The sequence below is a fragment of the Chiloscyllium punctatum genome, chromosome 39, assembly GCF_047496795.1.
Source record: "Chiloscyllium punctatum isolate Juve2018m chromosome 39, sChiPun1.3, whole genome shotgun sequence".
Taxonomy (NCBI): Eukaryota; Metazoa; Chordata; class Chondrichthyes; order Orectolobiformes; family Hemiscylliidae; genus Chiloscyllium; species Chiloscyllium punctatum.
This window is the reverse complement of record NC_092777.1, coordinates 17,533,373-17,551,883: the sequence shown is the minus strand read 5'-3', so window position 1 is coordinate 17,551,883 and position 18,511 is coordinate 17,533,373. Positions and strand designations below refer to the sequence as shown.

Sequence of the window (18,511 nt, the reverse complement as noted above, 5' to 3'; positions counted from 1 at the left end):
CTTTGTTGCCCTTGGCTCCCACGTCAGACAACAAATTGTTTCATCTGGGAAGTATGTACTTTTTATTATCAAGGCTGGACTTTTTGTCTATATATGTTAAAAAGCATAAAATCTAGTTCTAACTGAGAGTAGGGTGCCTGTACCTGACCTTCTACCATTCCCACACCACCCTGACTCCTTCCATGATGATACAATTAGCAGTGAAAAGAAGAATTCAAAGATGTCGTATTACATACAGTTTATGTCTGCTGGCCAGATTACCAGGGAGGCAATGTGTGAAGATTATTAAACGATTGATGGAGATAGAAATACTGAAAATAGGAGCAGAGCTGGGCCATTCAGTCCTTCAAGCCTGCTCTGCCATTAAATATGACCATGGCTGATCCTCCACATTGATGCTTGGTAGCAACTACAGGCAGCCACTGGGAACTGCAGTTATAGTCATAAAGTCATACAACATGGAAACAGATCTTGTAGATCTAACTCATCCATGCCGACCAGTATCTTAAATTAATCCAATCCCATTTGTCAGCAATTTTTTCCATGTCTTTCTAAACTCTTCATATTAATGTACCCATCCAGATGCCTTTTAAATGTTGTATTTGTAATCATCTTTCACCACTTCCACAGGCAATTCTTTCCATACGTGTACCACCCTGTGTGGAAAAAGTTACCCTTGGATCTCTGTAAAATCTTTCCCCTCTCATCCTAAATCTATACCATCTAGTTTTGGATTTCCCTACCCTGGGAAAAAGACCTTGGCTCTTCACCCTATCCCTGCCCCTCATAATTTTATAAAACTCTATCAGGTCACCCCCTCAGCTTCTGATGCTGTCGGGAAAGTACTCAGCCTCCCCCTATAGCTCAAACCCTACAACCACACAAAAATCCTTGTAAATCTTTTCAACCCCTTTCAACTTTCACATCTTTGCTATAGCAAGGGTACCATAATTGAATGCAATATTCCAAAAGTGGCTTAACCAATGTCCTGTACAACGCAACATGACATTCCAACTCCTATAGTCTATGAACTGACCAATAAAAGCAAACACCACTTTCACTACCCTATCTGTGACTCCACTTTCAAGGAACTGAGCCTGCACAAAAGTCTCTTTGTTCAGCAAAGTGTCTAAGTTTTCCCCTGATTTGCCTTTCCAAAATGCAGTGCCTCACATTTATCTAAATTAAACTCGGTATGTCACTCCTCAGCCCATCTGATCAAGGTTCCATTGTAGTCTGAGATAACCACCATCACTGTGCACTACGCCACCAATTTTGGTGTCATCTGCAAACTTGCTAACTATTCTTCCTATACTCACATCCAAATTATTTATATAAATGACAAGAGAAGTTGACTCAGCACCAATCCTTATGACATGCTAATAACTGCAAAGACCAGTAAGGAGCACCTAGAGAACTTAGACATAGTGCTTAGACGTTTCTTCCAGGCAGGCATATGCCTTAGAAGGGAAAAATGTGTGTTCTAGCCACCCCAGATTACCTACTTTGGTCAACAGAATTGACAAGAGTAAAACTAAAGGAAATCTTTAAAGTTTTAAAGAAAAGACCTAACTAAAGACTTAATTTTTCAGTGGTCCAGAAAGAACAGACAAAAAGTAAGCATTTAGTGCTATAGCCTTAACCTATAATTCAAGACAGAGACTTTATTACAATGCTGATTTGCTTTTTTGTTTTTGAACCTCAAGTAACCAGCTTATTTTATTTAATTGTAAACTTTTTTCTTTTTGTGAACAGATATTTGTAGAATTCATCTCTCCTCTAGACTGCCAAAAAGCAATGCAAGCACTGACAGGCCGAAAGTTTGCCAACAGAGTCGTAGTTACCAAGTACTATGACCCAGAATTGTATCACAGACGTGACTTCTAACAACACATACCAGATGCAGCCAACTTGCTGTCTGCATTTATGACTAAAAAGCTTTGTTTATAGCAATGACTAGATTTGTATAAAACAGCACAGACTTGGGTCAGTTTGTAGTAGTCAAATTCAGTTTATTTTTAGCACGGCTGTCTTGATGTTGTAAGTGATCTGAATGATTTTGGGTAAAGATCCATGTTTCAGGAGTTGTGATAGCAAGAGCCTTGTAAATTGAATTGTATCTTTTTTATAGTGTTGGGCAACATTTTTTTCAGCTTACAGAGCAAAGTTGTGTACGGACTGTTTCTGCCAGTCTAGTGAAACTGGTATGAGCACTATACCTGGTTTCAGCCAATAAACTTTAAAATCAAAAATTGGTTTTACTGGTTGTACATCATAGCGGAGGTATCTGGACCAGTAACAATTGCTTCCTCCTTGGGCTTTGTGTTTCAGCTCTCTTTGTTGTCATTGTCCTGATTGTAATTAAGCAAGCGGTTTCGTTGAAATATTCCATCTGATGGTCGTGCTACTTTTCAAAGTGCTGGGCGGCAAATGATCTGGCTTCTTCAATTCTGGAGCGACTGTATACACAGACAGTATTTATTAATTATTACAGGACTAGCTCTAAAGCTCGTTTGTACTATAAAGATGTGGAGGCAACTTCAATTCTGTTTCAAAAGCAAATTTGCAGTTCCAGAAATACAATTGTACACAAACTGTTTCTTTTTTGCATTGTCTGTATATCTGTAAACTACTTTTATACAAAGAATTGATTCACAGCTTTGCTACACAATGGGAGGGAGATTTCTCTTATCTATGGTTTATAAATGTGAGAATAGATGAAGTTACAACTATAATTAATACAATTGCAAACAAGGAAAGTATCCAGTAAAATGTAGGCAGTGAAGGATTAATGTGAAAAGCAACTGTGTAAAAAATGCTAATCTATCTTTGCAGATACAATATAATTTAGCAAAAACAACTATAACCCAATTCAACAGCAGCAATGGGATAAATGTTTGTTCAGTGCCATGTGGAGGTGGATATTTGCACAGGTTGTGTTAATAGAGTGGTTCTCAACTGGTGGGAATTCTGAATTTGTCATCTTATTTCACTTAAAGCATTTATGGATACATGACCAATCTGCCACTGGCAGCTGATCTGTTATTTACATCAGCCCTGGTAACAGCAATACAAATACTAAGTAATACAAAATTAAACCAGTAGAACCAAAGAATATTTATTCTCACAAATTGGATTGTCTTTTGCATCCAGTTATCTGTACTGCTCTTGGAAGTATTTGGAATATTACAATGAAAATTACAGCACTGAAACCTCTTTCAATCCAGCTAGTCTGAGTTGGTGTTTCCCCTTCTCACAATTAATTCCTATCCCTTGTGGCTCATTTTCCTTCAGACTGTATTAATCAATTCTTGAAATTGACAAGTGGGCAATCTTATGCAATTACTAACTGGGAGAAAATGCAAGTAAAGAATTGGTAAGTTCTGCTAAGTGGCATGACATCTTGCTACTTTTGCTTTTTACACTACACTCAAGTGATGTTCAGCACTAAGGTGATAAATATGGAAATCTATCCTGTGGTTTCTGCTTTTAAATGCTCATTCTGGGGATAAGTTTTACTTGTCTGTTTCAAAGAAACTGTCCTCTCATTCCTTCATTTGCACAGGCAATTTTTGTTCTCATTCCTTCAAAATTTTAAACGTGTAAAATCATACCATAAACTCTTGTATTTGTGAGTCTTTACTATTTCTATTTTCTCCTACCAGGGACAATAATGCCTCAACACCCTTTCTATAATGTAAATTCAGAACTGTATCTATTCCCAGCTGTGAATTTTAAATGAGTTTATATAGATTTACCATTATTCAACTTTTATATTCTACATCTCTTGACACAAAATACTGTTATTGGTCATTTTTTAATGGCCTTATTCACATACAGCTACTGATTGAGCAGTATTGGTCAGGACACAATCAGCAGCACAAATAATGTCATATGGTCAATATCATTTTGCTGTTTGTGAGATTTTGCTTGACACAAATTCACTGCTGCATTCCAACAAATGACCACACTTCAAAAAGGTATTTTAGCTATAAAGTGCTTTGAGAAGTCACATGTTTTTGAAAGTCTTTCTTTAATATCTTAGGAACTTTACCCTTCAATATTGTTCCACATCACCAATCCTTCATTATTCAAAGTCTAACTTTTTAAACCAAAATACATTTTTGTTTCTGGTGAATGAAATTAATAAATGATGAGACAAAGGAACTTTGGCATAATGAGAAAGCAGGTTTGACAATTGAAATCTGAGAGTAGGTGTCATTGTCTTGAACCTGACTGAAGGTTTGACTAGAATCTGCAGTAGGAGGAGTTCACAAGGTGAAGGTTAGGGATTGGCTGTTCATTGATTCACGATGTGGAAATTAACCAACAGAAGAACGCTATATGCACAAACTAGCTTTAATGAATTTTAAGTGCAAAGGGTAATGTTAACAAAGTTTCAGAAACTGGAAACTCGCTCAATTGAAGCTGTGAATGATTACATTCCTTTTCTGTCTTCACACCCCCCCCCAACCCATTCTTGCAAACAATAGGAAAATGAGCAAAAGTTAATTTTGATGCTTTAGAATTAATTTAAACCTGTTGCCATGTTTTGCCCAGCAAGTTCCCACTTTTAATTAGATATTTGTATTTTTTTAAAACCATGAATTACATTTAAGCAGAACCTTTCTCCAGTTTTCTGACAAGCAGCAGGATGCTGAAAATCATGGCCTGTGATGAAGATAACCAAGCAAAATGTTGTTAGGTGGCATCTCTCACTACAATTCCAACTGCAGACTTTCTTGAAGCCATCTGTTCTTTTCAAGTGAAAAAGGAGAAAGATTGTTCTGCAGCTATGAAAGGAAAAAGGGTCAGATTTTTGTTTGGAGGGTGGAACTGGGTTCAGCAGAAATGGAGAGCAAGTATCCATTCATTTCTTGAAATGACCACTGCTTAACAGCGAGTGAAACATGAGTGAATGAGATGCTTTGGTGAAATCCAGTTTAGAAATATGACACACACTCAAATATTGCCAAGTTGAAGCTGTTTTGGATAATTTGGGTCATGCCTTCAAAATTAACTAATTTGTTTCTCATGCACATTTTTGTTTTACTGTGTAAATGTAGATTGTGATTCTAAATGTACAAACTACAGCATAATCTGTGACAAATGAAGGTAAGTGAAATTAAGTCAACAAATACTTGCAGCATATTCAATAATGATTTATGTTGAATGAGAAGATAAACTAATGGTAACATCACCACTCAAGGTGATTTTCAATCTGTGTTTGATTGCTGTACTTGAGAATAGTACTTTGAGTTCCCACAGTTCACCAAAGCATTTCACTGACCCAATTTTCATCCAGATTGCCGTAGTCTTAAATTAAATGTGTACATTTGTGTATTCTGTGTGCTTTCTTTTCTCTCTTGAGTTGCACATGTGACAGAATTAATGGCAATGCTGGTGTTGGACCTGTATTGTTTCTGGTTAATCCCTTCATCACTGTATAAACATCAGGAAAATGCTTCACATCACTCTGATGCATGTATGTACCATAACAATCTTGTGTTAAGAAACATTAGTGCTCACCAAAAATGCTGAATTTGTACATAATTAAAACCTTTGTTTGGATAACTTACATGCACCTGTGGTTATTTAGCAAGCTAGAATCATTCTTTGTGTTGACCTAGCAATGAATTTACAATGTAAATTCCTCCTCCCCACTGGTGTGAAAACTTCATTCTTGTTTTGCATTATGGATCTTTCAACTGAAGTTTGATGTGTTACAGAACAGCAATCAACTTCCGTAGTATTCTTTGAAGTAAAACCAAATATTCTGTGCTGGTTTAAATTGACAATCAATTTCCTAGAATTTGCCATTGTTTGATGTTTCTACAAAATTACTCCTTTTGTACCCAACTTTCAACGCTACACAAAGTTCAATCACTCCATTGTTGCTTGCTTATGGTAAAACAGACTGCAGTTTAGTCCAAACTTTCCATACAGATTACTCATCTTTGCTCCTCCATTATCAAGGTCTCCATTCCATGATACTACAGAAAGCTGTTTGTTGGTAACCTGCTGTTTCACTCCAGTTTTAGTATAGTCTTTGTCTGAACTGTGGTCAAAAATATCGCCACTTGCCATTTTATTACAAATCATTCTGTTACCTTGGTTCATAGGAGAGTTCTATCATGTGAGTTGGAAGGTAATCCAAAAGTTGATGAGAGATATTTAGGTTGACATTAGTATAATACAAAAGGCTGCACTGTCAAGTGTGCTATTTTTACAATGAGGCATTAATAAACATACCCCATTCTGTCCTATCTGTTAAATTCCATAGATTCTTTGGTCTGATTATCCCCTGCCTGGAAATAGCAAGAAGGGCAAATATTTGAGTGAGTTGCCCCTTGTGAGATAGTGGCATCATCTCAGCAACTGGGGACCTTCCTGACTTGTGATCAGTTAAGACCCTTAAGTCACTTCTGGGCTCTGGCTGCCATCACCAGCTTTTGTCTGTATTCCCTCCAAAAAAAAATGGCCAGAGTTCCAAATGACTACTGCAACAGAGGAGCTATTAGTCCCACAAACAATAATGGACAAGATTATGCTATGTGTAAATTAGCCATAGTGTTATTTCTATTACAACACTGACTACATTTCAAAAGTGCTTAATTGATTCTCCAATGCTTTTGGGACAGCCTCAGGTTCTGGAATGCCCTATATAAAACAGAAATCCTATTTTGCATTCTACCAGAGATTTTTTTTTAAAAAAGGTAGAAACCTGCAAATTTTACAGTTCTACTGTGTAAAATTAGTGAGGATTTGGGTTCAAAGGATTCAATCAATCTGTGTATGGTATGCTATTTGCATCTCCAGTTATTTGGTGCAATTGTAACTAATAGTTCTTTTTTTTTCAGGAAAAAGAATCAAAATCCAGCATCCTGAAACACGTTTGGGAATAGTGAAGGGAAATTTAGAGGGTGTTAATATTCTAATAGTTGCTATCTTTGTCCATGTGGAAAGATTCACAAATTAAATCCTCTGCAAAGGTGACTGATTCCCTGAATTCTTCCTAAGAAAGAAACTAAACTTGCATTAGAACTCAACCCTGATGCTTTCTGAATTAAATTTAAAAACGTTGCTCAATACTAGATTATTTTGAGTTGAAAACAAATCAAGTGGCTTTAAATGTAACACCAACAGTATGGACATTAATTTGTGAATCTTTCCAATTTGCAGATTATTAGAGCTGAGAAAGTTTATGCTTTCAGACTTGGAAGTCTCCAAGTTCATTCATGTCAACGAAACTACAAGCTGAGATGGATATAATTTCTCTGGACTTAAATCACACAGCAGTTTCAGCCTGTTTTCCAACATTATATGTGGCAGATTTAAGATCGTTCAACATTATTAAAGAAAATCTGCAGCTTTGTGTAAATTTTAGTGTCATATTTAGACTCAAGATTCCAACTGTGTATGATATCTTTCCACCTCTGTAGCATCATCCCATTTGGTCCTTGCCATAGTTTACCTGTTGCTGAAATTCTTATCCATGCCTATGCTATTGCTAGACTCAACTACTGTAATTGACGTGCTCAGTGGCCTATGTTGCCTTGTGCATGATAAGACTTTAAAATTCTCATCCTTTTTTAAAATCTCTGCCGGATTTCTACATTCCACTAATTATGTCCTCTTGAGCATTTCTAAATCATGCCACCATTGGTGGTCGTACTTCCTTTATTTTTAAGAAACATTGGTAGCCCCTCTTTGAACATACTTTGTGGCTCAGTGTCAAGTGCAACCTTGTAATACTCCTGTGATGCAGCTTAAATGTTTTTAATCTGAGAAATGCAAAATAAATCCAAGTTGTAGAACATACATTTGTTGATTTTAAGTCGGTTGAAGGGCTTTAGCTAACCTCTGTCCCTTTAACAACAACATTCCACTGCAAAGTTCCTACTGGAAAGTTAGTGAAGAAGTTATTCACAGTTAGAGACTCACATGAGGGACACTGAATGATGCTTCAACTGAAGCAGTCTGGAGAGAATGAGCGAGATATCCAAACAGGAGTTTAGAAAAAAGAATTTGACCCAGGAACAATTGCAAAGCTTGGCTGGGGAAGAATCTAATTAGCATTAATCTTAGGTTTTTTTTGCTCAAATATTGCTGCCTTACCTCCTGCAGCTTGTTTGTGGGCGGGACCCATAGCCAGGTACTGAGGTCAGTTTGGTTGAAGCTGTATCTGTAGGTTCATCCACAAACAATATAATTAACTACTGAGTAAACTCCAAACTATTTAAAAACATGTTGGGTTGTATGGAAAGACCATTTATCAGGATATGATCCACTATTCAGTGTCCATTAAACACAGGCTTCAGAAGATGCACAATATATGCTTTTGGATGTATGGAAAGATCCTAAGACAAAGGTCATGCAAGGCAACAGGTGCCCTGATCAATATTTAGCCCGTGATCAATGTCACTAATGTTTGGCTATTGTTCCCCTCTGTATTGGGACATCATGGTGCATCTAGGTAACAAAGTATTTAATGGGCTGCTTTAGGCCACCCTGATGTCATGAAAGGTGTATAAACTAACTTTGCTGTTTGTGAGATATTGCAGTTGTTTTATACACATTAATTCATTGAACATGAAGAAGAATGTGATCAGGCACAAAATAAATAAAAGTTTTTCAGGGGGCACCTCCTCTGAAATTTACAGGCTGGGAGGCGAGAGGTCTGGTTTAATGGCAGCTGAAGGCTGCTATCTTGGGATACTTTGAGGAGTAGGAATAACAGTGGCTTAGCTAATGGGAGGCAGATAGTCAATGACAGCATGAACTAACTAATTATTACGTGGAGGTGCCAGTGTTAGTCTGGGGTGGACAAAGTCAAAAATCACATGACACTGGGTTATAGCCTAACAGGTTAACCTGATGTGTGATTTTTGACTTTAACTAATTAAGACATTTAACCCATAGTTCCCAGACCACACTGGGAGACCACCAGATACATTATGGTAACCTCCCCTCTGGAAACTGTATTGGTCTTTCCTTCTCAGGTGGAGAGAATTCAGAAGGCTGTGATGCCTGCCGTTGGAGCACCTCTGTTCAGGGTTGGAAAAGAATTCTCCGTAGGAGGGGGATGGTCCAGTAGTTGCCATTGGCTGAGATCATAAAGATCCCACTTTCTCCAAGCTCTCCTCCCCCTTGAGGCATGATGACTGTCAGGTTAAACCACCACCAGTAATGTCTCCCACTCTCTACTGAGGGAGTAGGACAATAGTGATTGATCTTTTACTTGGGAGTTGGACTAGGTCTAACTTTTCCTAAAGTAATTTTTAAAAATTTAATTAGAACCACCTGAAGTCTCAGATTTTTTTATAGAGACCGAGGGTTCCAGGAGTAGAGGAACTGCGCAGAGAAAAATTCAACTTCCTAAATAGTTCTTTTCAGAGACTGCCACAATGGGATTTTGCAGGGTCAGCATACACAATTCCCATCTATACTCTCAAAATGAGTGTCTAGCCAGTGCAAAATCTGTCCCCAGTCTGTATAAAGGGAGGAAGTCACTTGTATGAATGGCTTAAAGGGTTAGTAACTAACTATATGGTACGATAGAATATAGGAAAAAATAATGGGAACTGGTCAGAAACATTTGGCAATAATCTTATGGAGTTTAAAGGTATAAATTGACTGGAAAATCTTGGTGAACAAGAAAAATAGATTAGAATGGAGCAGAACCTTTTGAAGGTGGGCTGAAAGAGATGTGGCAATAAAAACCAATGATTATTCCAATGTTGGGAATCAAAAACACAAACAGAAATTGCTGGTAAAATACAGCCGGTCTGGCAGCATCTGTGGAGAGAAAGCAGAGCCAAAGTTTTGGGTCCAGTGACCTTTCCTCAAAACTATATTGGATGGGCAAAGGTAGTTGAGAAGAGCTCTCCAACATATTTTGAAGCCTGTAATTGTGCAAGGACAAGATTAATTAATAACATCATTGTGAACCCACTTCTAGGTGCGAACAATCACAAAGATTTTGAGGGAGGAGAATGTCCAAGACTAGAATTTTAAATTTAAAAAAAGGCTGGTTCTGAGGGCATGAAAGCAAATTAAGGGATGCCACTTAATTTAGTTTAAGCCATTAGAGATACTATGGCAGACATCTCAGTGGACATTTCACAATACAATATGCAGATATTTTCCAACAAAAAGGAAAAAAAAATTCAAGAGGAAGACCTGCTATCCATGGTCAACTAAAAATATTAGTATAAAGTTAACGAAAACAAAAACATAATGAATGGTGGGAGGGTCAGATGATTTTCATATTCTGTCCAAACAGCCAAGAACTATGAGGACAAAATTAAGAGTACGAGGAAAAGCAAACTCAAAATATTAAAAATCAGTTTCTGTAGATATTTTGAAAAGAAATTAGGTTAACCGAGTGTTGGCCCTATAGAAAGTAATTAACTAAATGATGGAGATTAATTAGAAGGCAGATGAATTGAACAAGTAACTTGGACCACTCTTCATTGTAGAAGATATCAGTTGCATCATAGAAATAACTATAAATGGAAGGGAGGAAAGAAAAGTTTCAAGAAAATCCCAAACACTGAAAAATGCTACTGAACAGATCATTGGAGCTGGGTTCCTGATGGATTTCATCCTAGAGTCTTTAAAGCAGTGACGAGTGAGAAAGTTAGTTCATTGGTTCTTATTTTCCAAAATTCCTTAGATTTGGAGAAAGTTGGATTTTTTGGAAAACCGTGAAACCAACTCCTTTAATCAATGGAGGGGGGCACAGAAAGCAGGTAGCTACAGGCCAGTTAGGTTAACATCTGTCCTAAGGAAGATGTTAGAGGTCATTATTTAAGTTTTGTAGCATAGCATTTGAAATAGTTCCAAAATAATCAACTAGAGACAACATGGTTTTGAGAAAGGGAAATTATTCATGATGTGATGAGGGCATTACTGGCTAGGCAGCATTTAGTGCCCATTCCTAATTGCCCAAAGGGCAGTTAAAAGTCAACCACATTGCTGTGGGTCTGGAGTCACATGTAGATCAAACTAAGTAAGAATGGCAGTTTCCTTCCCCATAGGACATTAGTGAACCAAATGGGTTTTTCATACAATCATCAACAATAGTTTTGTGGTCCTCATTAAACGCAGATTTTAAAAAATTGAATTCATGTTTAAACCATTTTTTTGGAGTTCTTTAAGTAACGTGCTGTGGATAAAGGGGAACAGTAGATATTCCACACTTAGATTGCCAGAAGGTATTCAATAAGTGCTGCTTCGAAGGACATTAAAAGCTTATGTTGTAGAGGTAATATATCAGCATAAATAGAAAACTGGCTAGCCAATGAGAGACAGAGTAGGTGAAAATGGGATATTTTCTTGTTGACAAGATGTAGTGAGTAATGTGCCACAAGAATCAGTGCTGGTGCCCCAACCTTTTACAATTTTATACATGGATGGCAGGTCTGGGTGCTACATTGGCAGATGGCACAAATATATGTAGGAAAGTGGTGAAGAGAACACAAAGTTTACCAAGTGATATAGAAAGGTCAGAAATATTGGCAAATTAAGTACAGTGTGAGAAAATGTGAAATTGTCCACTGTCAGGAAGAAAAAACATTTTTATCTAAATAGTGAAAGATTTCAGAGGGAACAGGGTGTCCCAGTGCATGAATCACTAAAAAGTAATTAGAAAAGCAAATAGAACGCAATCACTTTTGGAAAAGGGTTCAGTACACAAGTGGGAAAGTTTTGCTTCAGTTATACAGGGCATTAAGAGGCCACATCTGGAATACTGTACAATATTGATCACCTTATTAAAGGATGGATATAAATATATTGGAAGCAGTTCAAAGAAGATTTATTTGATTAATATCTGGAGTGAAAAGGTTCTCTTACAAGGAGAGGTTGGATAGACTTGGTTTGTATATGCTGAAGTTTAGTTCAGTTAGAGGCACCTCAGTTGAAACATAATATCTTGGGTCATGAAGAATGGAGGTGGAAAGAATTTATAAATTTGTGGAGTAATCTGTAACTAAAGATCACTGTTTTTAAAAAAGGGATGGCTCATTTAACAAAAGGATAGTGAGAATTTTGTTATAAAGAGTCATGAGTCTTTGGAACTCTCCCCCCAGAAGGCAGTGAAGATATGGTCTTTTTAATATTTTTAGGGACAAAAGGTAGATTCTTTCGTATGTTCATATGTAAAACCTAAATAGTTACTCACGTGAAGGTTTGAATGGCAATTTTTTAGGTAAGGATTCCATCAGATTCTTCACCTGACTAAACCTGAATCAAGAGAACATAACACAATAAACACAGAACTATCACAGTGCCATTTCTCATACATTTTAGGAAATTGGTTTGCAATAGTAAGTTTGCAGTATTATTGTTTCTAGGTAGTTTAGAAAGCATTTCATAATGAAGCATTTGAGCAGATACTAAAAATATGGGTAGTTTCGCAGCCAAGTACATTGAACCTTTACTCCATCTTGCCTGCTGACTCTTCTGACAGCTTGGAGCTTGTCACCTGTTGCCATTGAATACTGATTGGGCATCTTTTGCTCTGTATTAGATTTGTGAAATATGCATTTCATTTCTGATCAGTGCTCTCATCCATTAAATGAAACAGTCTGGCTATCCTTTCCTGGAATGACTACTTCAAATATGAAAAAGTGACAGGGTCACACGTCACCATAGTTACCTTACTGTTTGCCTTTATTGAAAAATGAACATGGGAGTAGGTGGAGGATGAAAGCAAGGTGAGTTTGAAAAAGAAAAAAGCAGTTGCTAGAACATCCACCACAGAAAGTGATGAGTATTATTCATTCTATTTATAGTAACCAAAAATTTCTATAAGTCAATTGATTAAGTAACACTCAGGTGTTCAACATTGGTAACCATTTACTGAGCTTTTCCAGTTGCTCCTTTATTACTCCTTTATTACAGTTGTCAGTGTTCCTTCAGTCTCAAATCACAGATTTGTACAATTAAAGCTAGTTGATGACTTGTAGATTCTTACCTATTACTTTTGATTAACATTTGTCCTACATGACTATCTTTAATCTTGAATGCTCATTTACAGATGTATAAAGATATCAAAAAAGCAAAAACAGGTTGTTTGAACAGTGAGCCTGGATCCAATGAGTTTTAATACTGGTTCATTTCCAGACTAGACTCACTTCTCTCCATACGCAAAGTACTGTTTGATGCTCAAAGTCCTGCACATTACTAGCGCTGCATTCAAACTAAGGCTTGGGATGATTCTACCTTTAGAAGAAAGGCATATATTTAATATGTGCGAACTAAGTGAATTTGGAGCACATTACCTCTGTGTCCTATATAGTATAAGATGAAGCATCCGTCAATGGAAGGTTGGAACTAAGTCAATCTTCCATGGCAGATTTGGCAAATCCAACATCTGAAAGCAGACATGTCTGCAGGATCCAGGGAGTATCTTAGTGACCGGTCAAGCTTTCTGACTCATTAATGGGTCAGATCTGTTACTGGGAGACACTATTATTCCCAATTAGCTCTCAGTAATTGTGCTACTCTAATAGCTACAGTGATCCTCGCGTGAATAGCGGGATCCTTTCCAGTTCGCTGTGGCTGCAAGATGTAAGCCTTTTAACTCTGGTAGTATTTCTGTCTACTCTTGACTAAGGCTTGGCTCAAGCCTTACTTCTTTATATCTGTTTGGCCTGAAGTGTAGCACTGTAAACAATTCTAACATCTCCGAAACCTTAGTGAAGGTATCTTAGAGACGGCAGAGGAGAATTACTAGATTGGTACCAAAGATGAAGGACTTCAATTATGTGAATAGACCAGAGAAACTAGGATTGTTCTACTTCCAGGGAAAATTAACAGATAATTAAAATGATCAATCAATTTAGAGTAAATAAGGAGAAGTTGTTTCCTCTGGTAAGATGGTCAGAAACCACAGGACAAAGATTTATGATGACTGGCAAGAGCAACAATTTGGAGAATTTTTTTATTAAGTAGTAAGTTAATGATCTAGAATACACTGCGTGAAAGAGTGATGGAAGCAGATGCAACAGTAATATTCATAGAATAGAATAGAATAGAATCCCTACAATGTGGAAACAGGCCATAAGGCCCAACAAGTCCACACCCATACAGATCCATTCCCCTACCCTATTACTCTACATTTACCCCTACTAATACACCTAACCTACACATCCCTGAACACTATGGGCAATTTAGCATGGTCAAGTCACCTAACCTGCACATCTTTGGATTGTGGGAAGAAACCGGAGCAATCGGAGTAAACCCACACAGACACAGGGAGAACATGCAAACTCCACATAGTTGCCCGAGGCTGGAATCAAACCTGGGTTCCTAGTGCTGTGAGGCAGCAGTGTTAACCACTGAGCCACCATGCCATCCATATATATATTCAAATGGAAATTTTGATGAATATGAAAAATAAATAAGGGACTAAGACAAATTGCATAAACTTCAAAGAGGCTTTTCGGGCTGAACAGCCCCCTCTTGTACTGAATTAATTTTAATTCAAACATACTGTAATATTCAAGATAATAATCTAAGTTGTCACCACATTTGTATCAGAATAACGTAATAATAAAGTAATACTCTCAATATTAACAGCAAGAAGTAAAGCAAAGTTCTGTTTCGATAAGCGTGCTATCAAAGTCACCTTATGCCAAGAGAATCTGTAAAGTTAACCTCTTATTTGTCATAAAATGAGGCACATAAATTAACAAATCAGAATGAGATTCATCAACAGCACAGAGTCATACAACACGGAAACAGATCCTTTGGTCCAACCAGTCCATGCTGACTATAATCCCAAACTAAGCTAGTTCCACCTGCCTGTGGTTTGGCCCATATCCCTCCAAACATTTCCTATTCATGTACTTATCCAAATGTCTTTCAAACATTGTAACGATACCCAATTCCACCACTTTCTCTGGAAGTTCATTCCACACACAAACCACTCACTATATAAAAAGTTGCCCCTCATGTCCTTTTTAAATTTTTCTCCTCTCACCTTAAGACCTGAGTCTTGAAATCCTCCAACCTAGGGAAAAGACACCTGCCATTCACCTTATCTATGCCCGCCAAGAATTTATAAACCTTCAATGTTCCAGCCTCTCCTTATAACCCGAACCCTCCATTCCTGGCAACATACCAGTAAATCTCTTCTGAACCTTCTCCAATTTAATAATATCCTTCCTAAAACAGGCGACCAGAAGTGCACACAATATACCAGAACAGGCCTCACCAATGTGCTGTACAACTTCAACAGGCCTCCATGTATGTTTGGTAATCAACTTAGTTTCTTGAATATTGCAAAAGTGAATCTCACTTTCTGTAAAGACAGGAAAATGCATACAATAGTTCACTCAATGCTCTAAAGTTCAGTGTTATAATCCTTACATGATTATGTAACTAAGTGTGGATAGTGATTGTGCATTCTTAATCTAAGAGGATGCATGATCCACTGATGGCTTTCCTCACTATCTCCCTGGGTCGCAACCCTTCACCTTACTAGTTTAAATCCTCCTGAGCAGCTCAAGCAAATCTCCCTGTCAGTATATTAGTCCCCTTCCAATTCAGATGCAATCCATCCTTCTTGTACAGGTCACCTCTACCTAGAAGAGATCCCAATGATCCAAAAATATGAATCCTTTGCCCATACACCAGCTCCTCAGCCACACATTCATCTGCTTTATACTCCTATTCCTACCCTCTGAGATATTTATATCATCGATAGTCAAAGGTAAGGTGCCGGAAGACGAGGTTGGTTAATATGGTGCCACTATTTAAAAAAGGTAGTAAGGACAAGCCAGGGAACTAATAGACCAGTGAGCCTGACATCAGTGGTGGGCAAGTTTGGAGGGAATCCTCAGGGGTACAGGGTTTACATGTACTTGGAAAGGCAAGGACTGATTAGGGATGGTCAACTTGGCTTTGTGCTTGGGAAATATGCCTCACAAATTTTATTGAGTTTTTTGAAGAAGTAACAAAGAGGTTGATGAGGGCAGAGTGGTGGACGTAATCTATACGGACTTTAGTAAGGCGTTCGACAAGGTTCCCCATGGGAGACTGGTTGGCAAGGTCAGATCTCATGGAATACAGGGAGAACTATCCATTTGGATACAAAACTGGCTCAAAGATAGAAGACAGAGGGTAGTGGTGGAGGGTTGTTTTTCAGACTGGAGGCCTGTGACCAGTGGTGTGCCACAAGGATCAGTGCTGGGTCCACTATTTTTCATCATTTGTATAAATGATTTGGATATGAGCATAAGAGGTATGGTTAGTAAGTTTGCAGGTGACACCAAAATTGGAGGTGTAGTGGACAGTGAAGAAGGTTGCCTCAGATTACAACAGGATCTTGATCAGATGATCCAGTGGACTGAGGATTGACAGATGGAGTTTAATTTAGATAAATGCGAGGTGTCATGTTTTGGGAAAGCAAATCTTACCAGGACTTATACACTTAATGGTATTAGTAAAGTGTTGCTGAACAAAGAGACCTTGGAGTGCAGGTTCAAGCACCTTGAAAGTAGACTTGCAGGTATATAGGAGAGTACAGGAGTTGGGAGGTCATGCTGCGACTGTACAAGACATTGGTTTGGCCTTTTGGATTATTGTGTGCAATTCTGGTTTCCTTCCTATCGGGAGGATGTTGTGAAACTTGAAATTGTTCAGAAAAGATTTACAAGGATGTTGCCAGGGTTGGAGGATTTGAGCTATAGGGAGAGGTTGAATAGGCTGGGGCTGTTTTCGCTGGAACGTCGGAAGCTGAGGGGTGACCTTATAGAGGTTTATAAAATCATGAACGGCATGGATAGGATAAATGGACAAAGTCTTTTCCCTGGGATGGGAGTGTCCAGTACTAGAGGGCATAGGTTTAGGGTGAGAGGGAAGAGATATAAAAGAGACCTATGGGTCAACATTTTCACACAAAGGACAGTGTGTATATGGAATGAGCTGCCAGAGGAAGTGGTGGAGGTTGGTACAACTGCAACATTTAAAAGGCATCTGGATGGGTATGTGAATAGGAAGAGTTTAGATTAGATTAGATTAGATTAGATTACTTACAGTGTGGAAACAGGCCCTTCGGCCCAACAAGTCCACACCGACCCGCAACCCACCCATTACCTAACACTATGGGCAATTTAGCATGGCCAATTTACCTGACATGCATATCTTTGGACTGTGGGAGGAAACCGGAGCACCCGGAGGAAACCCACGCAGACACGGGGAGAATATGCAAACTCCACAGTCAGTCGCCTGAGTCGGGAATTGAACCCAGGTCTCTGGCGCTGTGAGGCAGCAGTGCTAACCACTGTTTAGAGGGATATGGGCCGAGTGCTGGCAAGTGGGACTAGATTAGGTTGGGACACCAGGTCAGCATGGACGAGTTGGATCGAAGGGTCTGTTTCCGTGTTGTACATCTCTCGGACTCTGTGACTCTTTGACAATGCTAAACCCTAAGAAATATTTGGGGGGGGAAGCCAAGAAAATGTCATAGCCAATTTATAACATTTCTTATGATGGAGCCTAATTCATCTTATGATCATTCGATCACTTTCAGATAATACTTCTTGCTTTCAAAAGATATACAGGAGAAAGATCTCCTCATCCAACTTCCTAAATGAGGTTCACCGAGATAAGTAAAGATTCCACGCAAGACCTTTCTTAATTTGCTGCCAAGTCTACGAGGAGGACAAAAGATCCAAAATAACACATTGCATTTCAAAGTAACTGTCTTATTTTTAAAAGCAGTTCTTACCTTTCAGCTAGTGATTGTTGCAGATCTTCCATTTGGGACTCAAAATCCATCAAGCAGCTCTTTTGCGTACTCTCAAGGGAAGCTGTAAGTATTTGTTTATTGTTAGCAAAGAATCAGAAAACAACAAAGCAATGCAAGTAGAAGAAAAATGTGTGAACTAATACAGAACAAATATAGAGGGGTTTTATTTATTAATGCCATGTAAAGGACAATTATGCTTCATTACATGTTTGGGACAAGGAATTTCACTGAGGCAGCCTGACTGTTGATGAAAAACGCCTTTAAGGTCATAACTTGATGTGATGATTGTGTGACTGATATGTACACTTAAGCAGAGATGTATGGTTGACACATGTCAAGATTGTCTTGAGTTTACAGTAATTAAAGATTAAGCCCAGGGACATTGCTGAAATAATTATAGGGACACTTTTTAAACACTTTCATTTATTATTTCTAAAGGTATCGGAGATGGACAACAAATTGCCATTTGACTAACAAGGTTCACCTCAGTAGGTGAGGGAATATCTCTTCCCTTCGCTGTCAGTCTGAGAAAGGTGCTGCTTCACAAAATAAAACTGCAGGATGGCCAATAGTGGGAGGGTGGGGTGGAACACTTGAAGAGAGAGATCCTGTGATGGAAACTCGAGAAATAGGCTTGCTGATTCCAATTCTATCTATTTAGGAGGTTCTACCTTTGGCTGCCTCCTTTTATCCAAAGTTGATATCTTCCTGATAGTAACAACATTTTGATAAAGCAGAAACAGGCTG

General features: G+C 38.2%; 2 protein-coding genes across 6 annotated transcripts in view; one reads left to right on the top strand and one right to left on the bottom strand.

Moving 5' to 3' along the window:
- The window catches only part of LOC140463845 (splicing factor U2AF 65 kDa subunit-like), a 55,460-nt gene extending 49,882 nt beyond the window's left edge, over positions 1-5,578 (top strand). For all 3 annotated transcript variants that reach the window (XM_072558247.1, XM_072558246.1, XM_072558248.1), the window contains exon 11: positions 1,756-5,578. In XM_072558247.1, the coding sequence (XP_072414348.1) occupies positions 1,756-1,887 (132 nt within the window). In that variant the 3' untranslated portion in view covers positions 1,888-5,578. The remainder of the gene's footprint in view (positions 1-1,755) is intronic.
- Positions 2,306-18,511, bottom strand: part of LOC140463844 (uncharacterized) — a 71,181-nt gene continuing 54,975 nt past the window's right edge. For 2 of the 3 annotated variants that reach the window (XM_072558244.1, XM_072558245.1), the window contains 3 exons: positions 17,744-17,825; positions 12,188-12,249; positions 8,193-9,905 (listed from right to left, as the gene is read on the bottom strand). In XM_072558244.1, coding sequence (XP_072414345.1) covers positions 9,748-9,905; positions 12,188-12,249; positions 17,744-17,825 — 302 coding nt within the window. In that variant the 3' untranslated portion in view covers positions 8,193-9,747. The other variant, XM_072558243.1, reaches the window with a different exon arrangement.